Raw genomic sequence first — 25,395 nt, 5'->3', positions numbered from 1 at the left:
TTTTTTTTTTTTTTTTTTTTTTTTTTTACGAATTGCAACTTTGCTTCCATTTGGCTCACCAAGTGGGTAGGTTCTACAAAGTTCATAGCATAACATTCCCTTTTTAATGCATTTTAGTTCATAAGTAAATTCAAATTTGAAATTGAAGTGATTAAATAATATACAACTTAAGTTTTAGTTTGTGGTTTAATACTTTTGACAGTTACTTAGTTCCTAATCAATAAAAACTTAAATGCTTACTATTTAACTCTAGTTCTGAAAAGACTTTTATTTTTATGAGCATAGATTAAAATAGATCATTAAGTAATATCACTAGTAACTGGATTGGATTTTTCTTGTGTTAGGTTTATTTGAGTATTTTCTAAGACCTTTTTACTTCACCCTTAGGCAAGTTGAGGGGTGTTTCAAAACTCAACTTTCTTTGGTATTTTCCACCAGGTGGCACCATTAGATAGCTTGACTGCTCTCTCCTAGCTTTTTTTTGTTTTTAGCAGCTATTGGGATTTTAGTTGTTATAGGAAGATAGTTTGTATTTTTTAATCAACTCCTTTTGTAGCCTTTGGTCATTTAGCATAGTATTAAGAGTAAAGGTGTAATTTTGGAATTATAAATTGTCATTTAAAATATGTGATTGATAATGTAGCTTTGAGAAAAAGTTTCCTTTTATCTTACACTTACACAATTTGCAAGAGCCTTTTTGTTTCCTATAAATTTGCTAAATTCCATAGTCAGCTTTATTGTCAGATAATTGGTGTGGAAGAGTTGTGAGCATATTGTGTATGTAGATTATTGTTGGCATAATTAAACAAGATAGATTATAACAGTAATTGTTTCTGTTGTTTTATCTTCCTTCACCTTCCTACAAATTTGCTAAATTCCATAGTCAGCTTTATTTTCAGATAATTGGTGGGGAGGAGTTATGAGCATATTTTATATGTAGATTATTATTGGCATAATTAAACAAGGTAGATTATAACAGTAATTGTTTCTGTTGTTTTACCTTCCATCACCTTTCTCTCAGACCCCGTGGGAGGTTGTTCAAACCTAAACATTTAAAAATACTCTGTAAATTAAACTAGGAAAGTGTTGAAAGACACTGTGTGGCCTTATACTGCAGCTTTTTTGAGATGGCATTTAGTTTTACTTTTTAGATTGCTGTGGTCTTGGAGGTGCAAGAGGGAAATTAGACAAGTTTACAGCCCCTTCAAACTCAGTAAATGATGGCTAATGTTATTGAAATAAGTTACTAGAATACTGTAACATTTATAATCAAATATAAATATTAAAGAATTTAAAATCTTAATCATTTGCTACTTTGAATATCTTGGCTACTGTTTCCTCTCATTTATTTGTTCCAATGTTTATGGTTTATTGAATATTCATGTATTTTACTTGTTATTATATCATTTTATTTCTTGATTGAGTTTTGTTATGTACTAAAGAATCAGTCTAGGTTTTTTTTTCTATTTTTATTATGTATAGTATTGATTTTTAATGTATAATTCTAAGTTTGTAGTTTTTATAAAACATAAAATACTTGTGAAATCTATTAACTTTTAATATACAACTTTCATACAAATGTGATTTGGATATTTGAGAGACAAACATAGTGAATTAGTTAAGAGCACAGAATATATTGAGAGCCAAACCACCTGTGTTTGAATTCTGGCTCCACCATTCACTAAGCTCTATAACTGGACAAATTACTTAACCTCTGTGTGTCTCAGTTTTTTGGAAAATTGGATAATAGTAATAGAACTAACTCAAAAAATCCTCTTTTAAGAGGATTAAATGAGTTAATACAGGTAAAGTACTTAAAACAACCACTGGCACATAGCTAAGTCTAATGTAATGCTTACCATGATGATGATAATAAAGGTAAAGGAATCACAGGAAAGATAACTTGACCAATTCTAGACCTACCAGTTAGCTTCCCTGAGACTGTTTCATTATTCAGCAAACAGGATGGTGATATTTGCTTTGTCCACTTAACAAGATTGTGAGAATCAAATGAGCACTATAAATAATAGCATCATTATTCTACATGGCTGTTTTTAAATTGTATTAATTTTAGTGTGTAAGTTTAGTTTTATAACATAACAAAGAACAGAAACCCATTTTGTCTGACTATTTGGTGAATAGATGACATAGTTGTCAGTTTTCCTTTCAGTCTGGGCTACAAAGCCCCAGTACTTCCTTAAAACTTGGTTTTCATTATTTGTAAGAACTACGTATATGTGTTTATGTATATTCAAAATAACTAAATGAAAATTTTTTCTTTTCATGTAGAAAAGAAAATTTATAGCAATACCTCTGTCAGGAAGGTACTGATTTTAAATCTACTTTTTGTTCTGTCATTAAATAGGTAAATTTAAATTCCTTTCATTTAGTTTGGTGGAAAGCTACCGCCTTATTAGAGGTCAAGTGGAAAAGTTCTAGAAATAATAGTATATTCACTACATTAATGTACTAACAGATAAATCATGATAAATCAATAGAATCAGATAAAGTATGTGCTAAAATTCAAAACCTATTCATGATTTAAATAGCAAAAACAATAAAACAAAGTTGAAATAGAAGGGAATGTCCTTAATCTGATAAAAATTATTTTTAAAATATCTATAGCAAACATCATGCTTAATGGTGAAATGTTGTAAACTTTTCTTTTGAGAACAGGAATAAGACAAGGATGCCTGCTATCCCATTGCTTCTGCTAGCTGCTATTCACTGTTGAATTGGGGGCCTGAGACAGATGGTTAAGGCAAGAAAAAGAAGGAAAAAGCAGGAAAAAAAGTATTAATATAAGGATTGGAAGGGAGGAAATGAAGCCATCACTTGTAGACAGTATAGTAACACATATATAATTTTTAAAAGTACAGATAAATTATTAGGATTAGTGAGTTTAGTCAAGTTGTTGGATTAAGATCGAATACAAGGTCAATTAGGATAAAATGACATTTTAAAAGATACCTTGTACAATAGCACTTAAAAATATCTAAGAGGAATAAATCTAATAAAAGATTAAGAATTTTATATAGGACATATAAAACATTATTAAGAGAAATTAAAGGAGACATAAGTCAATGGGGGAATATATTGGATCTATTCCATATTCTACAGAGAATGCACTATTTCTCAGAATCTCATAATTAGAGGTAGGGAATCAGAGTCAATAAAGTGATTGTGTACTAGGTAGCAACATTTTATGTAGTTACCCACTAATTCCACAGGTAGCATTTTGGCTTTTTACCAGTCTTTGTTTTATAATGAACTGATTAGTATTTCTCTTACTAGGCTGTTACCATAGATAAACTGCAGGGAAGTTCTGTTACTGTATCTACTGAAGATGGTTTGCTGAAAGCCAAGTATCTTTATACAGAATCATCATTTCTGTCTTCTGCTGCTGGGGATATTACATTAGGAAGTGTTCATGGTAAGCTGACAAAGGCATGATACATCTCAGACTTTCCACATAGTATAAATTTTAAGAGATGACTCTAGTTGAAAAAGGATCAGGAAACTGGCCCTTTAAATAATGAAATGCAGACTAACCATCTTTTTAAAAAAACATAAAAATAAAATGACTCATAAAGCTAATTTAATTTTATTTGGGCAAGAGATTAAAGATTATGCTGTTATATATGGAACTAATAGTAATTCTAATTTTTAATGCATTTCTTTTTTCTTTTTTTTTTTTTTTTTTGAGACAGAGTCTTGCTCTGTTGCCTAGGCTGGAGTGCAGTGGCATGATATTGGCTCACTGCAACCTCTACCTTTCAAGTTCAGGTGACTCTCCCACCCTAGCCTCCCAAGAAGCTGGGACTACAGGTGTGTGCCACCACGTCCAGCTAAATTTTGTATTATTAGTGGAGATAGGATTTTGCCATGTTGCCCATGCTGGTCTCAAACTCCTGGGCTCAAGTGATCCACCCCCTTGGCCTCCCAAAGTGCTGGGATTACAGGTGTGAGCCACACTGCATCCAGCCTGTGTTTTCTTACAATAGGAAACAAATAGCAAGGAAATATATGCAGGAGATGAAGTAAAAGCAGTGTTAGGCAAAGATGGTTACTGAGTGATTGCTTTTATGTTAACATAAGAAAGCTGAGGGTTAAATTAATGAAACATTTGGTGGAATGTAATTATTAGCAACTCTGATACTAATTTTGTTTTAAATGTTTTGTGTGCATTTGTACTGGCACCAGGTTTTCTCAGCACCCTGTTGTTTCCATTTTCTTTGATAAGTATCCTCTTGTGATTTCTAAATCCTGTCTCTGCAAGAAATATTACATAGTTAATGTTTATTACTGAAGGAAAACAAGAAGAGTATAATGATGAGGTAATATGGCAAAGGGCATGCATGTGTTCAGTGTCACTCAGACTGCTTCTTGAATTTCCACAGAGCAGATGATTCAAATCCAGGTATGTTTTCTGAAATATATACAGATAGAATTAATAATCACTAATCCAGGATAAAACATCTGCTAAATGCCTTTTGGGCCATATTCCAGGAAGTACAGATTCAGACTTTTTCCATATATGGTCCACTCATTTCACCTCTATAGTAAAGCCTGATATTGGTATCTGTACACTCTGGCAAAACCCTCAGATTTTAGTTGTGAGCGAGAGTTACAGAGTGGCATTAGAAAGCATGGTTAGTGCTAATCATGCTATGTAGCAATTTGGCAAGTAGTCTTCTAAAAAAATATTTTTAAAAAGCACACTTATATGCTTGAAATAGTTCTTGAGCCTCAATTTAATGGTTAAACCTCAAGCATTCTTACAAGGTTAAGGTAATGTTTGAACCCAAAATAGCTTAAGTTCATATGGAGCTGTATCCAGATGAAGCAAATGGTGTTGTTACTTATTCATTTATTTCTTTTTTATTCAGTTGTACATTAAGTAGATCTGGTAATTTGTAACTCTTCATATTTTAAAAGTGACTTTTATATAAGCATTGCATTTCTAACTATCTTAATCATAATGAAAAGTACAGTGCTTAATGTATTTAGTAGCTTTTAGTGGAGAAACAATTCCTTATCAAGTCAGATGTGGATTAACATCCACAGGAAAAGCAGCTCTGTTCTCTGCAATGCTTTACACCATGTTTACACTAAATTCATAGTGTTTCTTTCTTTGCATTCTTTTAAGTTAGATAAATTGAATTTGGTACAGTTTATCATTAATTGCCTACATGGCAGTAAAACAGGTGGTCTTTTTTGAAGCAGTCCTCAAAGTACTCTAGGTCTGTTGATTACTTAAAGTAGCTAAAATGGAAATACATTGCTAGAAAACAAAGTTAATTCCTTAGCCTTAATAAAGCCTTTTTATATTTACTGACCTTTAATATGAAATCAGATACCTTTCCTTAGCTGGTTTAAATCTAGGTCCTCTTTTGGACTATTGTTTCAGGTTTAATTTCCCTGAAAGCAGACACTCTGAGATGGAAATTTGAGCACAGCAAATTTACTAGGGAGGCCTCCTGGGACCAGTGCCATGTAAAGGAAGAAAGCCAGATTTCCATGGGAGAAGTTGGACTATGATACAGTTTCAGTAACCCACACGGAGAGCTCTGAAGCTGGGATGGTCCCTCAGAGTTGTCTCAAGTTGGGGTGAGAGGAGCTGGACATTTATATCCCCAATCATTAGATGCAAGCTGCCCCGGGTAGGAGTATGATCTTGGGCGGAAGTGGCTCCTCTTCCCTAGGTAATTCCCAAAGAGGGCTGACAGCTGAGGGCTGTCTGCCAGCAGTACTCCCAATAGCTAGGAAAATAAGCCCTTCAGTTATGATGGGGGATCTGGATGAGGAATACAGCATCCACTACAGTTATATTTATTCATTCATTTGACACATTTATTGACCACCTACTGTGTGCCAGATTTCCAGGCACCAAGGGTGCAAAGTTGGGCAGGAAATGAAACCTGTCGTTAAAGAACTCAGAGTAGAAGGATTAAATATACTTTCTTATTTTCTCAGTCTCTACCATCCCCTTTGGGATGTGACTTCCCACTTCATTTCCAGTGGTCCATTATCACCCTGCCTCAATGCAACGAACTCTTTTAGTTGTTTCTCACAGCTTCTTTTGTAATACTAGTACAGCAATGAGAAGGAGTAGGGGAAGGGAAAATTTAATCCAATTTCAAACTATGGTTACTTTAACAGAAGTAACTGTAGAGGCCGGGCGCGGTGGCTCAAGCCTGTAATCCCAGCACTTTGGGAGGCCGAGATGGGCGGATCACGAGGTCAGGAGATCGAGACCATCCTGGCTAATACGGTGAAACCCCGTCTCTACTAAAAAATACAAAAAACTAGCCGGGCGAGGTGGCGGGCGCCTGTAGTCCCAGCTACTCGGGAGGCTGAGGCAGGAGAATGGCGTAAACCCGGGAGGCGGAGCTTGCAGTGAGCTGAGATCCGGCCACTGCACTCCAGCCTGGGCGACAGAGCGAGACTCCGTCTCAAAAAAAAAAAAAAAAAAAAAAAAGTAACTGTAGAAAAGCTTCCATGTTCAGCCTTGCTTTCTCCACCTAGTCCTTGACCCTCACTCTGCTTTGTTTTTTCAGCATATACAAGGGAGAAATAAGACAGGAAACCCCTCTTCATTCCATGGACACACCCCAGTGCCTCGACTTTTAAAAAATCACCCTTCAGGCACATCTAAGTTTCTTGCCTTCCTCTCCTCTGTCACCTCTATTTCCATCCTTATCCTAAGGGATTATTGCATGAACATGCTTTTGGAGTTTGTAGTTTGGGGTTTGGGATGGGAGGGGTACAGGAAAGTAGGCAGTGTTTTAGTGTCACGTCCTGGTGGGTGAAATTAGTCATAGCTGGTGAAAGTAAGTCCCAGTTTTCTAGCTCCTGGAATTTTTGCGGGAGTTATTTCTCCCAAGATCTTCCCAACCTAGAACTCTGGATATATATTTCAATGAATTCTTTGTTCTAAATGCTAATGGTTATATAACACAAATTAGGTATATATTTTGGCTATATTTAAATAAACTGGCTTGAGAATCTTAAAACTTGTTTTTACGGGAAAATACATTGCTATTTCTAAACATCTGACTTACAGAAAACAAACTGAGAATATATGCATTCTTGTCCAGGATTTATTTACTTTAGCATCTTTTTTCTTATAAGCAAGGCTTAAACTAATTTTTTTCCAGATAGAGCAGAAAAAAAACCCCAACATATAGATGTTGTAAAAACCATGTATACACAAATATAATGCAGTAACTTTCTTTTTGGTAGATTTTAGAGTTTGTGCCTACAAACTCCACTTGTAGAGTAGTGGGTGGGTGGGAGGTTGAAAGCAAATATGTATTGAGTGCCTAAATTGGCCAGCCCCTTTTACTTAATGAACGATTGGCTGTTTACAGATGAGGAAAACTAGACTTAAAAATGTCTAATTGTTTACTCTCAACTCCACAAGTTAATTAGTGGAATAGCAAGGATTTGATCCTAGTTTCTTGGCTTTCTAGGAGAGGTTTTTAAACAGTGAACTTGATTGCAACCCCAAATTCCATCATCACTTTGAGGGCTTCCTGGCTCACTCTAGAGATGTTTCCTCCAGGAAGACAGTACTATAACACAGATGCACTGCTTCAGCTATGTTCTACATTATAACTTCCTTTAGTTTCAGGACATTTATTGTGCTTTATAACCGAAAATGTAGATGTTCCTTACAGTGTTTAGGCTTAGCTCCGTGGTGGCATTCAGGAATTGGACTCCTTCCATAAAAGTGATGGTACTGTCTTAAGTGTGTGGCTTCTAAGTCTTCCATGAAATGAAGCAAGAGCATGAAATTTATTTTTTGTCTGCATTTTCAATTTTTTTATATACCCTGATGACAAAGCAACATCTAACATACTAGTGCATAACATACTAGTGCATAACATACTAGTGCCGAGTACTTAGAGCATGCCGTTAATGAGGAAAAGAGTAATGAAAAGAGCAATATATCTTTCCTTGCCTTGCAAGTTGATTCCTATATTTGGAGAAGAAAATAATTTATCTTAAGTGTTTTTTTAAGTGAAATTTTTAAGTATAGCTAACTATATTTTATATGTAAGATTTTATATGTAAGATCACATATTTTATATGTAAGCTAACTATATTTTATATGTAAGAAACTGAGTAAGCTAATTGACTAGTCATATTTCCTATTTGTACATTTGGTTGAATCACATCTATTAAGTGTGTATGCCTTCTACAGAATAAACCAGTTTATTCAATGACTTATTAAATATTCACTTTCTGGCGATGGGAATCTAGTGGGAGAATAGGTCCTTGGATAGCTTGTGTTTAGATGTAAAATTTTATGACAGTTTACTATCTTGATTTCCTTCTAAATAATCAAAAATTAAATTTGGTTTTATATGAATAATACTTTATTAAATTCTGATACTTGAATATTGATACTTTTTAAAGAATGCTATGCATGTATAATACATGCATGTATTTATATGTACCCTACAAAATACATTTTTAAATATAAATATGGTATCCTGACTCTATTGGAGACAATGAAAAACTTCCTTGAAATGGTTTGCTAGGATTGGTTTTATTTATAACCTATAATTTAAACACATTGATGTGATTAAGATGTAAGAATGTTCATGTTACTTGTTTTTGTGCATTTTAAAAACTTATGATTTGGAATAGTGATTAATGAATAAAACTCTGTTTTAAATATTTAGATTTCCTATGTAACTTAGGCTCTATTTTAAGTTCTTTGGAAACATATCTTGCTAGATAAATTGCTGAGTATTAGTTCTCTTATTTTCTCTGCACTTCAAAAGTCCTTTGTTCTTCAAAGATTTGGCATATATGCATAAACTTTTCCTTTAGTAACTACTTTTTTATTTTTGAAATTTTCAAGAAGTACAATTTACATGAACTGTATGAAACACAGGTGATAACTTTGATAGCACTCAAAATTTCAGAAGAAATGTCCCAATCTGCTTTAAGAAGGGCTGTAGTCACTGATAAACTTATAAATCTGCTTTGTAAACTTAGAAAGTCAGAAATAATATACAATTTTAAAACATGGAAGCTTTTATTGGATTAAATAGATCTTTTCATGATGTTCATGAAAATGCTTTATTGAAATTCTAGTATTTATTCCTAGCCTAGGTCATTATGAGGTTTTAATTTGGTTATTTTGATACTTAATTTCGAATCTGGACACATACAACTTTTTTTTTTTTTTTTTGAGAGAAGTCTCACTCTTGTCCCCCAGGCTCGAGTGCAATAGCTCGATCTCGGCTCACTGAAACCTGTGCCACCCAGGTTCAAACAATTCTCCTGCCTCTGCCTCCCAAGTAGCTGGGATTAAGGTGCCTGCCACCACGCCCAGCTAGTTTTTGTATTTTTTAGTAGAGACAGGATTTCACCATGTTGGCCAGGCTGGTCTCGAACTCCTGACCTCAGGTGATCCGCCCGCCTCGGCCTCCCAAAGTGCTGGGATTACAGACCTGAGCCACCGCGCCTGGCCACAACTTTTTTATATGAAATACTAGACAGGAATTACAGCTTTTTTGTGTGTGGTGCAAACCATGTAGGTTTTTCAGGGTTTAGACCTCTGACACAAAATATTGATATTTCCTACAGTGTCTGTCCTAAGTGCAGCTCCCTAGAGACATTCAGAGACTTGACTTGTCCTGTAAAGGTGATGCTACCATCCTGTTTGTGACTTCAAAATCTTCCTTAAAGAATGAGAAAGCATAGAGGATCATGGAAGAAGTTTCAGAAACCAGGCCTAGAAGTACATATATTACTTCTGCCCATAGATCTTTGGACAGAATATTTTCAAATGGCTTTATCTAACTGCAAAGGCTGAGATACATAGTTTAGCAGTACTCTTATGGACGAAGAGAGGCATACAAATATTAATGGGCACTGGCAGTCTCTATCGTATATTTATAATTGCTCTTTCACAAATGTCTATATATTCCTTCTCTTTTCACCTCTGTGATAATTGGTATTCTCCAGGATTTCATCCTTGTCCTATTGTTCTTTCTCTACATATTTTCCTTGGGCATCTTATATACTTTTGAGTCTGAACTACCCTTACAAGGGTGTTTCAAATCTGATTATTCAAATCTATGTCTCTAGCCCTGACTAATTTGTACATCCATCTGGCAGGTAGACATAGCCATTTGGATCAACATTTCTAGCTTTTTCCCCTTCTTTCCCAGTCCCTGAACGTCATCTGTAATGTGTCCTCTTTCCTTATTTTCATTTGCTGTTTCTGATATTGCCATGTTCCCAATTCCAATGCTATAAACCTGGCAGTGGTCTTAACTTGCTGCTTCTTTCTCATCTCCTACATCTAATCAACTACCAAGTTTAGGCACGTTTCATCTCCTAAATAGTTCTTCAATGTATCTTACCTTTTTCCTGCTAATTTCTACACTTCTGTTTTAGACCCTTGTGACCTCTTGCCTTGATATTAGCAATAACTTTGCCTCCAGCTTTGCCTTCTTCAGATCCATTTCTCCTCACTGCAGCTAAAGTAGTTTATTAGTAATGCACATTGAACATGTCATTCTCTTACTCAGACCGTTTTCTACTGCCTTAGTGACGTGTCCAACTTCCCTTTTCCCTCTTCTGACACTATGCTTTGTCTCCAGAATTAGTCTTTTTTCCTATACGCATTTTTACCTGTTTTATAACTCTGAGTTCTTGATCAGAGCCTTTGATCATACTGATCATACTGTTTATATTCTGCCTGAAATGCTTTTCCTACCTTTTAAAAAATCTTCTTGACTTTTTAAATCTTTCAGTCCTCAGCTAAAGCATCTTGCCTCATCTCTGGTTTTCTATAAATCCTTGCCTAATCATAAACTCAAGAGCAACGATTATGTTTTATTCATCTCTATTTTCTTAACATTTAGCACTGTGGCTTGCAAATACAAGTGTCTTTCTTCCCACCTCCCCACCCCTACCCACCAAAAAACACAAAATGACTTAATCTTTAAGGATACTTGATTACTCTGTTTGGATTATAAGAGTTATATGTGCTTTAACCATAATCACATTTCTTTTGGTGAAGAAAAATAAACCAATGTTTATCTTTAAAATGATTACATATTTTTTTCCTCTGACCATGCTAGAATGAAAGGTTACAAGCTAAGAAAAACTATCTATTTTCTCAAATACTGGGATTTGTGGAAAAGTTATATAACTTGAGAGTAGGGTAAGCACACATAGTTATTACAGACCATCTGGTGTCTGCTTTATTGGAAAGAAACTTTTACTAAGATTTACTCCTCTCAAATAATTAATTTATTATTTTCAGTGATATGAAGTAAGTGAAACCAAAATATAGAAAATTTTGCTAATAATACCCATTTTGTTGCTTTGTATACTTTTAAATATAATACTTTATTCCACTATGCATTTGAGGCAAAGCATCCATTTTGTGTTTTCTAATGACTTTAGAATATTTCTGCTTAAGGTAGAGATTTTCTAAATATTTTGATATGAGTTGAAAATAAGTTTTTGTTTACTGTTTTATTTAGAATTGACAAAAATATTTTGAAGTGTATGTAGTATATAACTATACAGTATTTGAAATGATTCCTTAATTCCTTGGGTTTTTGTTGTTGTTGCTCCATTATGCTTTTAGTACACAGTAGGACTCTAACATTCATGAAGAATGTTATCTGAGACTCTATAGGTCCCACTATAATCAACTAATCCTCATTTCGTATAGATCTAAAACTTCTATTTTCTGGTTCAAAGAATCATTATTTTCTTAAGACCTCCTCACTTTTGTGACAAGCACTAATGATTGGCCTTTTAAAAAAGACCATACTTTTATTTTAAAAAAAGTACATTTTTACTGCATTATTAAAGACTAGTGTAAAACAATAAACCTCCATTGCCTTGATGAGTAGGTGACTGGATTCACTAGCTAAATGACCGTTAAACTTTATCATAGTTCTTTATTAATAAAGTTACAAATATCAGGGAGCTGTCTGCTTCATCTTTTATTGTTTAGGAGTTAGAGCAGTGTCTTAGTCTGTTTTCTGTTGCTATAATAGAATACCTGAGACTGAGTGATTTTTAAACTTTATATATTACAGTTCTGGAGGCTGAGAAGTCTGAGGTCTAGGAGCCGCCTCTAGTGAGAGCCTTCTTGCTGATAGGGGCTCTGCAGAGTCATGAAATGGCACAGGCCTCACATGGAGAGAGGCTGCATGAGACACACCCACACTGGCTCTTATAACAGACCCACTCTTGTGATAGCTAACCCACTCCCTCCATGACACATTAATCCATTGATTCATGAATGGGTTAATTCATTAATGAGGGCAGAGCCCTCATGACTCAATTAACTCCCAAAGGTCCCACCTCACAGTATTGCTGCATTGGGGACCAAGTTTCCAACACATGAACTTTGGGGAAACATTCAAACCACAACAAGCAGTAAAGAGAATGCTGAGTATGGCAACACCCACTGTCTCACACTAGGGGAATCTCCTTAAAGCATGGTTTTCTTATATTTTTATCCATCTTGAAATTCTTCACTGACATTTTTGGTGTAGGATAGTCAGTAGATTTAGCACTCTGTGGTTCCACGTTGCTCTTTGCCTACTTTTCCAAACTTTTTATTTGTTCACCAAATAATTGTGTTTACTATGTACTATGCACTGTGCTAAGTTCCCAGATATGAAGCTAAATAAGAAAGATGTGATTCTTGTCCTCATAGACTTGCCTCATTGCTCCAGCCTATCTGATCTGCATTATTTAAACATAGTATGTATAGTTCTGCTTTTTCACATTTGCTTATAGGATTTATTTTCCCAGGAAATTTTTTTTTTCTCAGCATATTAACATTTTACTCACATTTCAAATTTCAGCTCAAGTGATACCTTCTATATGACTAAACCTCCCTGTCCAAGCTAGGTCATTTTAGTCTCTTTTCCATAAGTGCTGTGGCACCTGAGTCATGCTGTCCACTTAGGATATTAAAATTATTAATATATACTGATTTTTAACTTTTTGTGTGTGCATCTTTCCAGATATTCTATGAGGTTTTGGATAGCCACTGTGTCCTCTGGCCCTCCAATGTTTCATGTCCTTCCTACATGCAAAATATACTCTCTTCCTCCCAAGGTTCCCAAAAGTATCATCCCATCATGCATCAGCTGAAAGACCAGAATCTCTGCATCAAAATCAGCTCCAGTTGAAAATGAAGCTCCTCAGGTGTGAATCTGAAGACTGGTGAACTAAAGAGACAAGTTGTCTACCCACCCCCCAAACACACACACACACACACACACACACACACACACACACATCACCTACACACCAAACAGAGTGGACAGGCATTGGATAATGACTGTGGACTTTCTTGTTGAAATGGGAGGTACAAAGGGGTCACTGATCCATAGTGATGTTTTCAGGTGGGCAAATGTTGGAGGTTCTTTTATTAGATCTCAAGGCCTGGGAATAATTCTTCATGGTTCTAGGTTTCGACCACTGAGCTCTTGGTTCCACCCTCTAAGTCATTCATCCTTTTTTATGAAATGCAGCACATCTTTACAGTTGAGTAGTTTTCTCAGTCTGCTTCCTGCTAGTAGAATTCTGAGGGCCCAGTGGTCTCATTTCACTTTGTACTGTCACTCCCCCCTTCAGTCCAAGTTGGCAATGTTTACTGATATAATTGTCTCAAAAACTTTGTCAGTCTTCTGTGAATCTCACTGGCTTTCATTCCATTAGACAAAAGCCACACCCAAAAATCTTTTCAAAATATGGGTTTCTGCAGCAATATTGAGGTTAATGCCCTCAAGCTTTCTAGGTCTATTTGATTGAGAGGATCTGTGAGGCCTTAATCTTTTTAAAATATTTTTTTTGGTGTAACTGATTAATACCATGAGGTACCACCATCTTTCTGGGGTCTTAACAAAAGGTTTTAGAGTCACCCCTTCAGATTCACTTATAGGCCATGTTCAAGCAAGTGGGATCTAATTAAATGAAAGAGCTTCTGCATTGCAAAATAAATTATCGACAAGAGTAAACAGACAACCTACAGAATGGGAGAAAATATTTGCAAACTCTGCATCTGACAAAGGTTTAATATCCTTTGTTCCTTTGAATCTTCAAGGAAGTTAAACAAATCAATAAGCAAAAAACTAATAACCCTATTAAAAATGAGCAAAAAACAGGAACAGACACTTCTCAAGAGAAGAAGTACAAGAAACCAACAAACATGAAAATCTGCTCCAAATCACTAGTCATCAGAAAATGCAAATCAACACCACAATGAGATATCATCTCACACCAGTCAGAATAGCTATTATTAAAAATAAGTCAAAAAACAACAGACGCTGGCGAGGCTGTAGAGAAAGGGGAACACTCATACACTGTTGGTGGGAATGTAAATTAGTTCAACCACTGTGCAAAGCAGTTTGAAGATTTCTCAAAGAACTTAAAACAGAACACCATTCAACCCAGCAATCCCATTACTGGATATATATCCAAAAGAAAATAAATCATTCTTCCAAAAAGACACATGCACTCAACATGTTCACTGCAGCTCTGTTCACAATAGCAAAGACATGTAATCAACCTATGTGCCCATCAGTGGTGGACTGGATAAAGAAAATGTGGTACATATACACCATGGAATACTATGTGGCCATAAAGAAGAACAAAATTATATCCTTTGCAGCAGCATGGATGCAATTGGAGGCCATTATCCTAAGTGAATTAACACAGGAATAGAAAACCAAATACCACATGGTCTTACTAATAAGTGGGCAGTAAATATTGGATAATCATGGACATAAGGATGGCAACAATAGAAACTGGAGTCTACTAGATGGGGGATGGAGGGACGGGGCAAGGGTTGAAAATCTATTGGGTACTATGCTTAGTACGTGGGTGATGGGATCATTTGTACCCCAGACTTCAGCATCACACAATATGCCCAGGTAACAAACCTGTACGTGTATCCCCTGAATCTAAAATATGAAAAAAAAAATAGTAATCCTATAAGCTTCAGTACACAAACCAAGTTTTTATTCATACACAAATATACTCCTTGTTCACATACTCACAGGAAATATGATGGTATATTAGACCTTTAGATGGATTTTTGCAATCAGATGCATCTGGCTATTGAGTAAATGAATCCAGTGCCTTTTTTGCTTTTTCCCAGATACTGATACAAGTCAGTATTCGTAAGGTATATGAAATGAGATAAAATGAGTTTACTGAAGATTAATTCTGAAGCCAAAGTTATTCCTTTACTTTGTAGTGTAGTTTTGGAATTACTTTAGAAGAGATAACATTATTGCTTATATTTTCAGTGGGATAAATATGAGTTCCTGATTTTAGGAATACTTATACATGCAAACACACATATGAAGAATAATCCTACTACTTTTGGTATTAGGGGAAAGGGGCTGGGAAGAATGGTTGCAATATTCCATACCTATCATGGGAAACATATAGTTTTCACTAAGATGGAAACCTTTGAAGCGTCTTTGTTCTGTTTTGTTAGTCATACCTCCATGTATTCATTATTCATATCTCAAACCACTTTAATTCTTGGCCCAGAAACTACTTTAATAGACATGGCAAGTGGCCTGAAAAATAAACATAATTCTTTTTTTCCATACCATATTTTACTGTTACTTGGTTGAAAACTTGGCTTTGTGTGGTCTGATAAATACATTGATATTTAGGTTGAAAATGTATAGTGATTATGTTTCAGTAATTTTTTTTCACTTATGGGTTTTAGAAGTATTGTTTTTCCTCTGTGCCAGTAGGTATGGTGATTTGTAATTATGCTATAAAAGCTTAAGGTTTGGTAGTAGAGAAAGAAGGTTTGCAGAGGTACCCAAGCCTAGTTATTTCAGAACTACAGCTAAATCTTTGACTGGATTTGTGATATTGGGAAAAATTGCCCACAAAAATAACATTGTAGATATTCATCCATGTTTTAGCATTGCTATGTATCACAGTTCCTTTCTAGATTGTCTCTAGTACATAAAAGTATCTTTTTCTTTTTTTGCAGGTAATATAACATTACAAAGCAAGATGGGTAACATCACAGTAGGTATGTGCTAAGCTACTAGTTCGTGTATTTTGCCCACTTTTAAAAATAGGTATATTTGTGATGACTTTATTAGAATAAATGAAGTCTACAGTTTAATTGATGAACTTGACAGGATCACAAGTCAAATATAGGCAGAACTAATGTACTAATTATGCCCACTCGAAGAAAATTGCCTGAGCTGGTATTAAGAAATGTCTTATATTTCTTGCTAAACTTCTCTGAAAAAAAAGAAAGATCTTATAAATTTCTTGAATTCTTCAAATATCTAAATTAAGTCTTTGAAAGAAAGATATAAATAATGTCACTGTTTATTGGTCTCCAAATGTGTTAACATTTGAAGACAACCTTGTGAATACCAATAACTAGTAGTCAACATGTATTTACTGAGTATCTGCCATGTATTAAGAATTCTTTTAGGTACTAGGGAACATGTTGGTCAACAGGACATAGTTTCTGTGCTCAGAGACCTCACTTCTCTGAGCCCTGGGAAGAAAGACAACAAGCATATAAATAACAAAAGGTAATTTTAGTTTGTGGTAAGTACAATGAAGAAATAAGAAAGGGTAACTGAATAGAGATTGGGGAAAAGAAAGCTACTTCAGCTAGGCAATTGGGGGTGGTCTGGAGAGGGTACATTTAAACTAAAGCCAGAGTAATGAGAAAGAGTTATGTAAAATTCTGGATACAGGGCTCCCGAGATAGAGGAACAACAAGTGCAAGCCTTGAAAATGGAAGTTTATTATTTTCAAGGGATAGAAGGCTGGCTTATGGGGAAAGTGGTAGGATATGAGGTAAGTAAGGCTAGATCTTAGGACCTTGTAGACAGGGCAAGAGTTCAGACTTTATTCCAACTACAACAGGATGTTAGGGAAGTGATATATAATTTATATTTTAAAAGAACAACCTAGCTGTTATTTCATAATGTACCAGAAGGGTTCAGAAGTGAAAGCAGGCTATTAGAAGGCTTAATTTGTTCATTCTACTGTTGATGGACACCTGGGCTATTTTTAATTTTTTGGCAACTGTAAATAAAGCTGCTATGAATATACTAATATAAGTCATTTTAGGGATTTATATATTTTTTTCCTCTTGGGTAAATACTTAGGTATGGAATTGCTGAGTTGACTAGGTAGGTTCTGTGTTTAACTTTATGATAAACTACCAGACCTTTTTCCCAAAGTTCCACTTTATACTCTCATCAACAATGTATGAGAATTTGAGTTGCTCCATATCCTCATCAACATTTATTATTGTCAGTTAAAAAAAATTTTTATATCACCATTTGTTGAAAAAACTTCCTTTCTCTGATGGATTACTTTAGTATCCTTGTCTAAAATCAAATGACCGTATAAGTGTGACTCAATGTCTGATCTCTTGCTCCTAATTCATTGATTTATTTGTTGAGCCTTATACCAGTGCCACAATATCATGATTACTGTAACTTTGGTAAGTCTGTAGATCAGGTAGTTGAAGTCTTCCAAATTTGTTCCTTTTAAAGATTGCTTTGGATATAATAGGTCCTTTGATTTTCCAGTCAATTTCTACCAAAAAGTACAGTTGTGATTATGTTTGGGATTGCACTGAATCACATCCAATCTTCCAATTAATGAACATGGTAGGTAGCTGTCTCCATTTACTTAGATCTTCCTTAATTTTTCTCAGCATTGCTTTGTAATTTTCAACGTAGAGGTCTGGCACTTTTTTTTTGTTAAATTCATTTGTGTTTTTAACACTGTTATAAATGAGACAGTTTTTAAGACTTTGCTTCTAATTGTCTACTGCTGATACATGTAAATACAAATGATTTTTTTTTTGAGACGGAGTGTTACTCTGTCTCCCAGGCTGAAGTGCAGTGGCGCGATCTCAGCTCACTGCAAGCTCCGCCTCCTGGGTTCACGCCATTCTCCTGCCTCAGCCTCCCGACTAGCTGGGACTACAGGCGCCCGCCACTATGCCCGGCTAATTTTTTTTTTTTTTTTTTAATTTTTAGTAGAGACGGGGTTTCACCCTGTTAGCCAGGATGGTCTCGATCTGCTGACCTCGTGATCCACCCGCCTCAGCCTCCCAAAGTCCTGGGATTACAGGCCTGAGCCACCGCGCCCAGCCCATATATAAATAATTCTTATATATGGACCTTGTATTTTGTGACCTTGCTAAATTTATTCTAATAGTGGTTTTCTTGAATCTAGAATCCTTTTCTAGCTGAGCCGACATTTTCATCTGTAAATATAGTTTTACCTCTTTCCTTCCTATCTTTATTACTTTAATTTCTTTCTTGCCTTATCCGACTAGCTATGAACTTCAGTATAACGTTGAATTGTAGTGATGAGAGTGTGATTCCCTGCACTTGATCCCTATCCTTGTCCCCAATATTAGGGGGAAGGTACTCAGCATTTTACCATTAAGTGTGATGTTAGCTATAGATTTTTAACAGATGCCTTTTATCAGATTGGGAGAGTTACCTTTTATTCCGTTTGCTTATTTAAGTTTATCTTTTATTACTTTCTTTGATCGTGACTGAGTGTTGAATTTTGTCAAATACATTTCCTCAATTTATTGAAATGATCATTTTTCCTTTAGTTTATTAATATGACCAACTATACTGACTGGTTTTTCTTTTAACATTTTATTTACTTATTATTAAAAAAATAGAGACAAGGTCTCCTTTGTTGCCCATACTGGTCTCAAATGCCTAGCTTCAAGCAGTTCTCCTGCCTCAGCCTCCCAAAGTGCTGGAATTACAGGCATAAGCCACCATACCTGGCCCTTTCTTTAAAATATCTATCATTTACTCAGTGCCCATGTTCCAAGCACTGAGCTAAACACATTACAATGTAGATTTATTTTGGTTTCTTTTGTGTTTTGTTTTTTTGCTTGTACTGTCTTTATTGAGACATAATTGACAAAACCATATATATTTAAGGTGTACATGCAATATAATGATTTGATATATATATATATTGTGAAATGATTTCCACAGTTTAGTTAACATGTCACTTTACCTCATTACCATTTTATGTGTATGATGAAAATGTTTAAGATTTACTCTCTTAGCAGATTTCAAGTTTACAGTACAGTGTTGTTAATTACAGTCACCATGCTATACATTAGATCTACAGGATTTTCTCCCAGATCTATAGAATTTCTCCATTATATAAACTCCAAAAGAATGAAATTCTGTGGATGAAACCTTAATTTTACTCTTGATAATTAATTTTAGTTCTGATAATTTGTGTTAAACAAAAAAATAGGGCTTGTTTTGCTACATAGTTTTAAAATATTACCATTGCCTTCTTTTTTGAAAACATCTTGAGTTTTCATTTTTTTATTTTTTGACAGCCTCCAAGGGATGAGCCATTATTAGAGATCAATACAGATAACATGAGGATATAATTACTTTGTGGCTTAGGATATTATTTAGCTGTCATTTATTTCTCATTTGGAGGGAAAAATAAATGAAAGTATTGTTTATGAGCCACATAAAAATTCCGTGTTTTTTTTTTCCCTCCTTGAGAAAGCGAGAAATCAAACTAATGTTTCAGCTATTTTACTTTGTTCAAACTGGAATAATACACACCTTGTGTATTGCACTTTTCTCTTTTTTTGCATAATGTAATTTTTACGTGGCTTCTTTTAGGATGCAGGAAGAGGTTTAAAAAGGAGTTTCTGTTGGTACATAAGCAGTGAAATGTTCATTTTGTCCAGCTATTCTGTGTCATTTATTTCTAGTGGTTTCATTTCCCAACATCAGTGTTTACTTTTGACACTTGAAAACTAAAGAAATTGAATCTGATAAAGGGCATTTTCCATTATAGATTGGAAATAAATTATTATAAATGATCTTGGAGCCAGATTTTAAACAGTTGATTCCAAATTTATTGTCTTTGTTTGAAATCAGTTAACATTTTTTTAAAAGAAAAATGTTGGCTCCTTTCTCTCTCTCTCTCTCTCTCTCTCTCTCTATACACACACACACAGACACACACACACACACACACACACATGCACACACACACAAATGTTTTCTCTCTCTGTTTTGTAAAAAGTATAATTTTTGGCATAGTTTTCACCACACTCCCTACTTTGTTTCCACTTTGAAGTAATAAAACCTCCTGATAAAATATGCTTTTTAAGAGGCCTCTCTAAAAAGAATATGCTTTGGCCTTCTCCAGGCAGTCAGATAGAATATTAAATTAAAGATTCAATTGCCATGAGAGAAAGAGAAGAAGGAAAAACCACTTAGTACTGACTCTTCAAGTTCATTCTCTTACTTCCTTATTTCTGACTGTTTTCCCTTGAACTTGAAATACTGGTTGATTGAAAAGTGGGGTCATCGACGACATAGGGCAATTTGAATGTCAAATCAGGGTTACCTTTATTATTTTCTTATCCTCACTTAACGATACCTGTTTAATTCCAGAAACTTGAAAAGAACTATTAGATATAAACAAGCTATTCTTCAAATTATTCCCTGCCCTTCTGCCCCTTAAAGAAATGCAGCAAGCCAGGAACAGTGATTTGTGCCTGTAATCCTAGGAGTATCACTTGATCCCAGGGGTCAGAGACCAGCCTGGGCAACATAGCGAGACCCTGTCTCTAAAGAAAAAAAGAAATTCAACAACTTTATGTAGAGTAATCTTTTACTATTAGGAGTACTTCTTAGTATTAGCAAATTTGCTACAAGGAGAAATTATGAGAAGTTTTGATTTTCATTAGCCTTGCTACTGCTTGTATGTGACTATACATGAGGTAGAATTCTTTGGTAATTATTGAAAGTTTACTAAATGTGTCAACATGATAAAAAACTAAAAATATCAATGGTGCTTAGTGGTTAAAGGATCCATTACTTGCAGACTCTCTTTCCTACTCATTAAGTTTTACAGTAAATGTTTAGAGATAAGTTATTCAGGTTAATGTAGATATAGATTTTTTAATTAGTTGTCTAGTTTAATAGATTTCTAGATTTCTGATACTGTTTACGTTTAAGTGCAAACAATGGCATTGTTATGAGGAAAATACTAAACCTTGCAAGATTCTTAGCCCCTTATCCTAGTGCTAAAGCAGAGCCTTTTATTTCAAGTTTATAATTCCATTTATCAAATAAGAATGATGTTACTTATGGTTTTTACTTCTTCTTAGATTCATCTTCCGGATGTCTAAAAGCCTCAGCTCATCAGGGTGCCATAGATGTTTATGTCAGCCAACTGGGGAAAGTGGAATTGAAATCCCATAAAGGTTAGTGAACTGAAATGTTTTATTTTGACATATGATGTAAGGAAGGTTTATGTAACACTCAGGAAACAGATGGTCAAATTATCTATACTGACATAGTGATTTCAAGAAAATATCTTCTGATAGAACCTGATTTAAAGGCACTGGTCTGCTGGCTCTCTAGACCAATGATCTTTACAACTTTTAGGATAGATGGCCATGCCGACTATCTTTCTCTTTGTAGTACAAACAAAAATGTAATATTTTGACTGTTATTATGGAATTTTTAAATGTTACTCTGTGGATTCTTTAGTTTAATCTATTCTGAAATAGAAAAATCTTTGAAGGGAAAACGCTGCCATACAGTCTTTTGGGAGCTTTTCTGCCAGCCTATAAAAGGAGCTTCTCAGGCAATCAGTACAGAGTAACAGTTTTCAAAGTGTGATCCTTAAATAAAGGTACCACACAGGAAGGTCCTCTAAAGTGATTATTTAGTCTCTTAAAGTATCAAGACTTATGATATGTCTTTATCATTTAACTTCTGACACAACTTATTCTGAGTCCAACTCTCATTTAAAATGGTATACATTTCATCTGAAAGCTAAATATGAATTTGTCTGTTCTTCTGCACACATGGATGTACACATATGTGTTGACAAGTGGCTTGGGTGAAGTAGGTTGGCCATAGGGGCTGAAGTGGCTTGGGTGCAGAAAGTTAAGAACTGTAGCTCTGTATAAAAAAAATTTAAAAATAGTCTAGAAGCTCTTGCATGTTGGCCAGATGTTTAACAAGGAAAATATTTCCTCACAGAGACTGATTGTTCCTGCTATTAGTAGTTTCTTTACCATATTGATTTAATAATTTTTTTTATCCATCTCTAGAATTTGTCAGTGTCAAAACTGCAAAACACAGAGGTCTGAAACCTCAGTTATTGCTGATACACCAGTCTGATTTCTCAATATCACATTTTCTCCCTTTAAATTAGGATAAACTTATGTCCTCACTAAATCTAAGAGCTTTAGGTAATACTCTTCAGGGTAAATTATAAATGGTATGTAAGTTATATAATTGTACTCCGTTATTACAAAGATCCAAGGAGAAAAGGGATATATTGTTAATATAACTAGTAACAGAGTAAGAACAAAGTTTTGAATAAGCAGCTCTTACATCAAAGTAATTTAATGTTTTGCATGGTAGGCAAAATAAAACAAACAGGAAACTGTAAAAGTTTTGAAGATTGTTAGTCTTTATTCACTTAAAATATTTTTTAGTATTATTTCAAATAGTATTTGAAACTACTGAAATAGTATTTGATGTTGCAAATTTTGATTAAGATTACAGTTTTATGTTTTCTTCTACTGGGACCATGTTACTGGCAGAAGCTTAAAGACAACTGAAAACAAAGATTTCTGTCTTACTTCAGATTTCTGAATTCTCAATACACTTGGGAACAGTAACTTTTTAGAGTAATGGAAAGTTATTCAGTAACTCTTTTCTTAATGGTTAGCAAAGACATCTGGAATCCATTCCAACTCTGCCACTGTCTTGCTGTAGGGTTCAGAGCCAGCTACTGGAGTCTCTTAGGTCTTCACCATTTTGTGATGTGGAAAAATATATAATGCTTGTTTTCTTTCACCTTATGAAAATTAATATGGTGACCTTCTTAATTCATTCAGAAAGGCTGTTCTTGGGCCTGGGAGTCACACCTGAATCTGAGTTCTGACTTTTCCACTTAACATTTTGTCCTTGGGATAAATCACTAATTTAAAATAATATGCCTTCAATAAATGGTGCTGTTAGTTCACATTTGAATTTTTAAGAGGATAATACTGATGTCAACCACGAAGAACTTTATGAAGTGAAAAGAGGTTAAAGAACATAACGAGAGCTCTCCTTTCTAAAAAAGTTAGTGTTAAAGATGGGACATTAGGAAGGTTTTCAAGTCATGAAAATTCTTCATTCACAAACAGTAATGGAGTTTTGGTAGTGGTGGTTTTTGGTTTTTAAAGATGTGGAGGGAGATGGGATAGAAATCTTTGCATTGCTTAACATTTTTAAAGATCTCAAAAATCTAAGATCATGTTGTGCATTTAAGAACGGAGACAAGTGTTCATAAAGTTAGTACACTTGAAACTTCATACATTTAGAGATATCAAGTGCTACAAAAAGAGTTTTTTAAATCCATGATTTTCTACTTTTGAAAGTATGTTTGGTAGAAAAACGTGTCTTCTATTTATCCTGAAATCTTCCAGGGTTGTTTTTGTTTTGTTTTTTCCTAAAGCCCTCATATGTTGTTATGGGAATCTCCTGTCTGTAGTTTACATCTGAACCCTGGAAAGCAATTCGGTTTTCTGGTTTTGGTTTTGAGACAGGGTCTCACTCTGTCACCCATGCTGGAGTGCAGCAGCAAGATCATGGCTCACTGCAGCCTCATCAGGATCACCTAAGCTTGGGAGGTCAGCCTTCCAGGTAGATGAGACTACAGTTGTGCACCACCACACCCAGTTTTTTTTGTTTTGTTTTGTTTTGTTTTGTTTTTTGGTAGAGACAGGGTTTTGCCATGTTGTCCAGGCTGGTCTCAAACTCTTGAGCTCAAGCAATCCACCTACCTTGGCTTCCCAAAGTGCTGCGATTACAGCCATGAGCCACCGTGCCTGGCTGCAATTTATTTCTTAATAAAATAAACTAGTTGTAGTGATGTGCATTGTTCCCTAATTTTTTTTTTAGAACAGAATAGTTCATCATGCTTATCTCAAACTTCTAGCTCCAGTTAGGAAGATTAAGAAATGACTTAAGGAAGCTTAAGCTGATGTTAGCCAGATTGGAAGGAAAACCATAACCCATAAGTAAATGCATCCTAAACCCCATCCTGACCATCTTAGTCTACAGAGACGGGGTTAATGCTTTATGGCAGGGGCCTTTTGCCTACTTTATTTAATGAAAAACAGAAAGAAAAACTTCTGAAATAGGAGTGTGTTGGTGAATTTACAATGCAACCCTCATAATTGTTTTGAAAAATGATTCCATACCTAACAGAGTACTTTTCCTGATTTACCCTTTTAGAAGCTTGAATTACAGCCAGGTTGTATGGAAATACAGGTTGAGTATCTTATCTTATCCAAAAGCCTGTAATATACTCAAAAGAAACATTAGTGAGTTGGAATTCAAATAATCTTTTTCTATTGTTGTTTTTTGTTACACACAAGGCACATCTGAAAGCACAAGAGCTCAGTGTTCTAGTTGTGTTATAATGATGAGGTCACAAGACCTGTACTATGATGAGATAGCAATGTGTGAAATACCATGGTGGTTAAAAGCATGGGCTTTGTAATTATTGAGCTGAGTCTAGGTTCCAGCACTAGCACTAGTGAGAAGTTGAGCAAGTTCTTATCTGTAAAATTGAGGTGATAATAATACGTCATTGGGGCACACCCAAGATCGCTGAATAGGAGCAGCTTCAGCCTCCAGCTCCCAGCATGAGCAACACAGAAGATGGGTGATTTCTGCATTTTCAACTGAGGTACCGGGTTCATCTCACTGGGGCGTGTCAGACAGTTGGCGCTGGTCCGCGGGTGCAGCCCGACCAGTGAGAGCTGAAGCAGGGCGAGGCATCGCCTCACCTGGGAAGCACAAGGGGGCAGGGAATTCCTTTTCCTAGCCAAAGGAAATCGAAACACACAACACCTGGAAAATCGGGTAACTCCCACCCTAATACTGCACTTTACCAAGGGTCTTAGCAAACTGCACACCAGGAGATTATATCCCACACCTGGCCCAGAGGGTCCCACACCCACGGAGCCTCCCTCATTGCTAGCACAGCAGTCTGAGATCTAACTGCAAGGTGGCAGCGGGGCTGGGGGAGGGGCTCCCGCCATTGCTGAGGCTTAAGTAGGTAAACAAAGCCGCAGGGAAGCTCGAATTGGGTGGAGCCCACTGCAGCTCCAGGAGGCCTGCCTGCCTCTGTAGACTCCAACTCTGGGGACAGGGCATAGCTAAACAAAAAGCAGCAGAAACCTCAGCAGAGGTAAATGTCCCTGTCTGACAGCTTTGAAGAGAGCAGTGGATCTCCCAGCACGGAGGTAGAGAACTGAGAACGGACAGACTGCCTGCTCAA

The 25,395-nt window shown here is 35.5% G+C and overlaps 1 protein-coding gene across 1 annotated transcript in view; it reads left to right on the top strand.

The window, feature by feature from the left end:
• Positions 1 to 25,395, top strand: part of FAM185A (family with sequence similarity 185 member A) — a 64,972-nt gene that overhangs the window by 8,211 nt on the left and 31,366 nt on the right. Inside the window, exons 4-6 of the mRNA XM_030932546.1 lie at positions 3,295 to 3,433; positions 16,028 to 16,069; positions 21,209 to 21,304. Of these exons, the coding sequence (XP_030788406.1) occupies positions 3,295 to 3,433; positions 16,028 to 16,069; positions 21,209 to 21,304 (277 nt within the window). The remainder of the gene's footprint in view (positions 1 to 3,294; positions 3,434 to 16,027; positions 16,070 to 21,208; positions 21,305 to 25,395) is intronic.

Source organism: Rhinopithecus roxellana, chromosome 6 (assembly GCF_007565055.1).
Source record: "Rhinopithecus roxellana isolate Shanxi Qingling chromosome 6, ASM756505v1, whole genome shotgun sequence".
NCBI classification, from domain to species: Eukaryota; Metazoa; Chordata; class Mammalia; order Primates; family Cercopithecidae; genus Rhinopithecus; species Rhinopithecus roxellana.
This window is presented reverse-complemented; position numbering and strand designations above follow the sequence as displayed.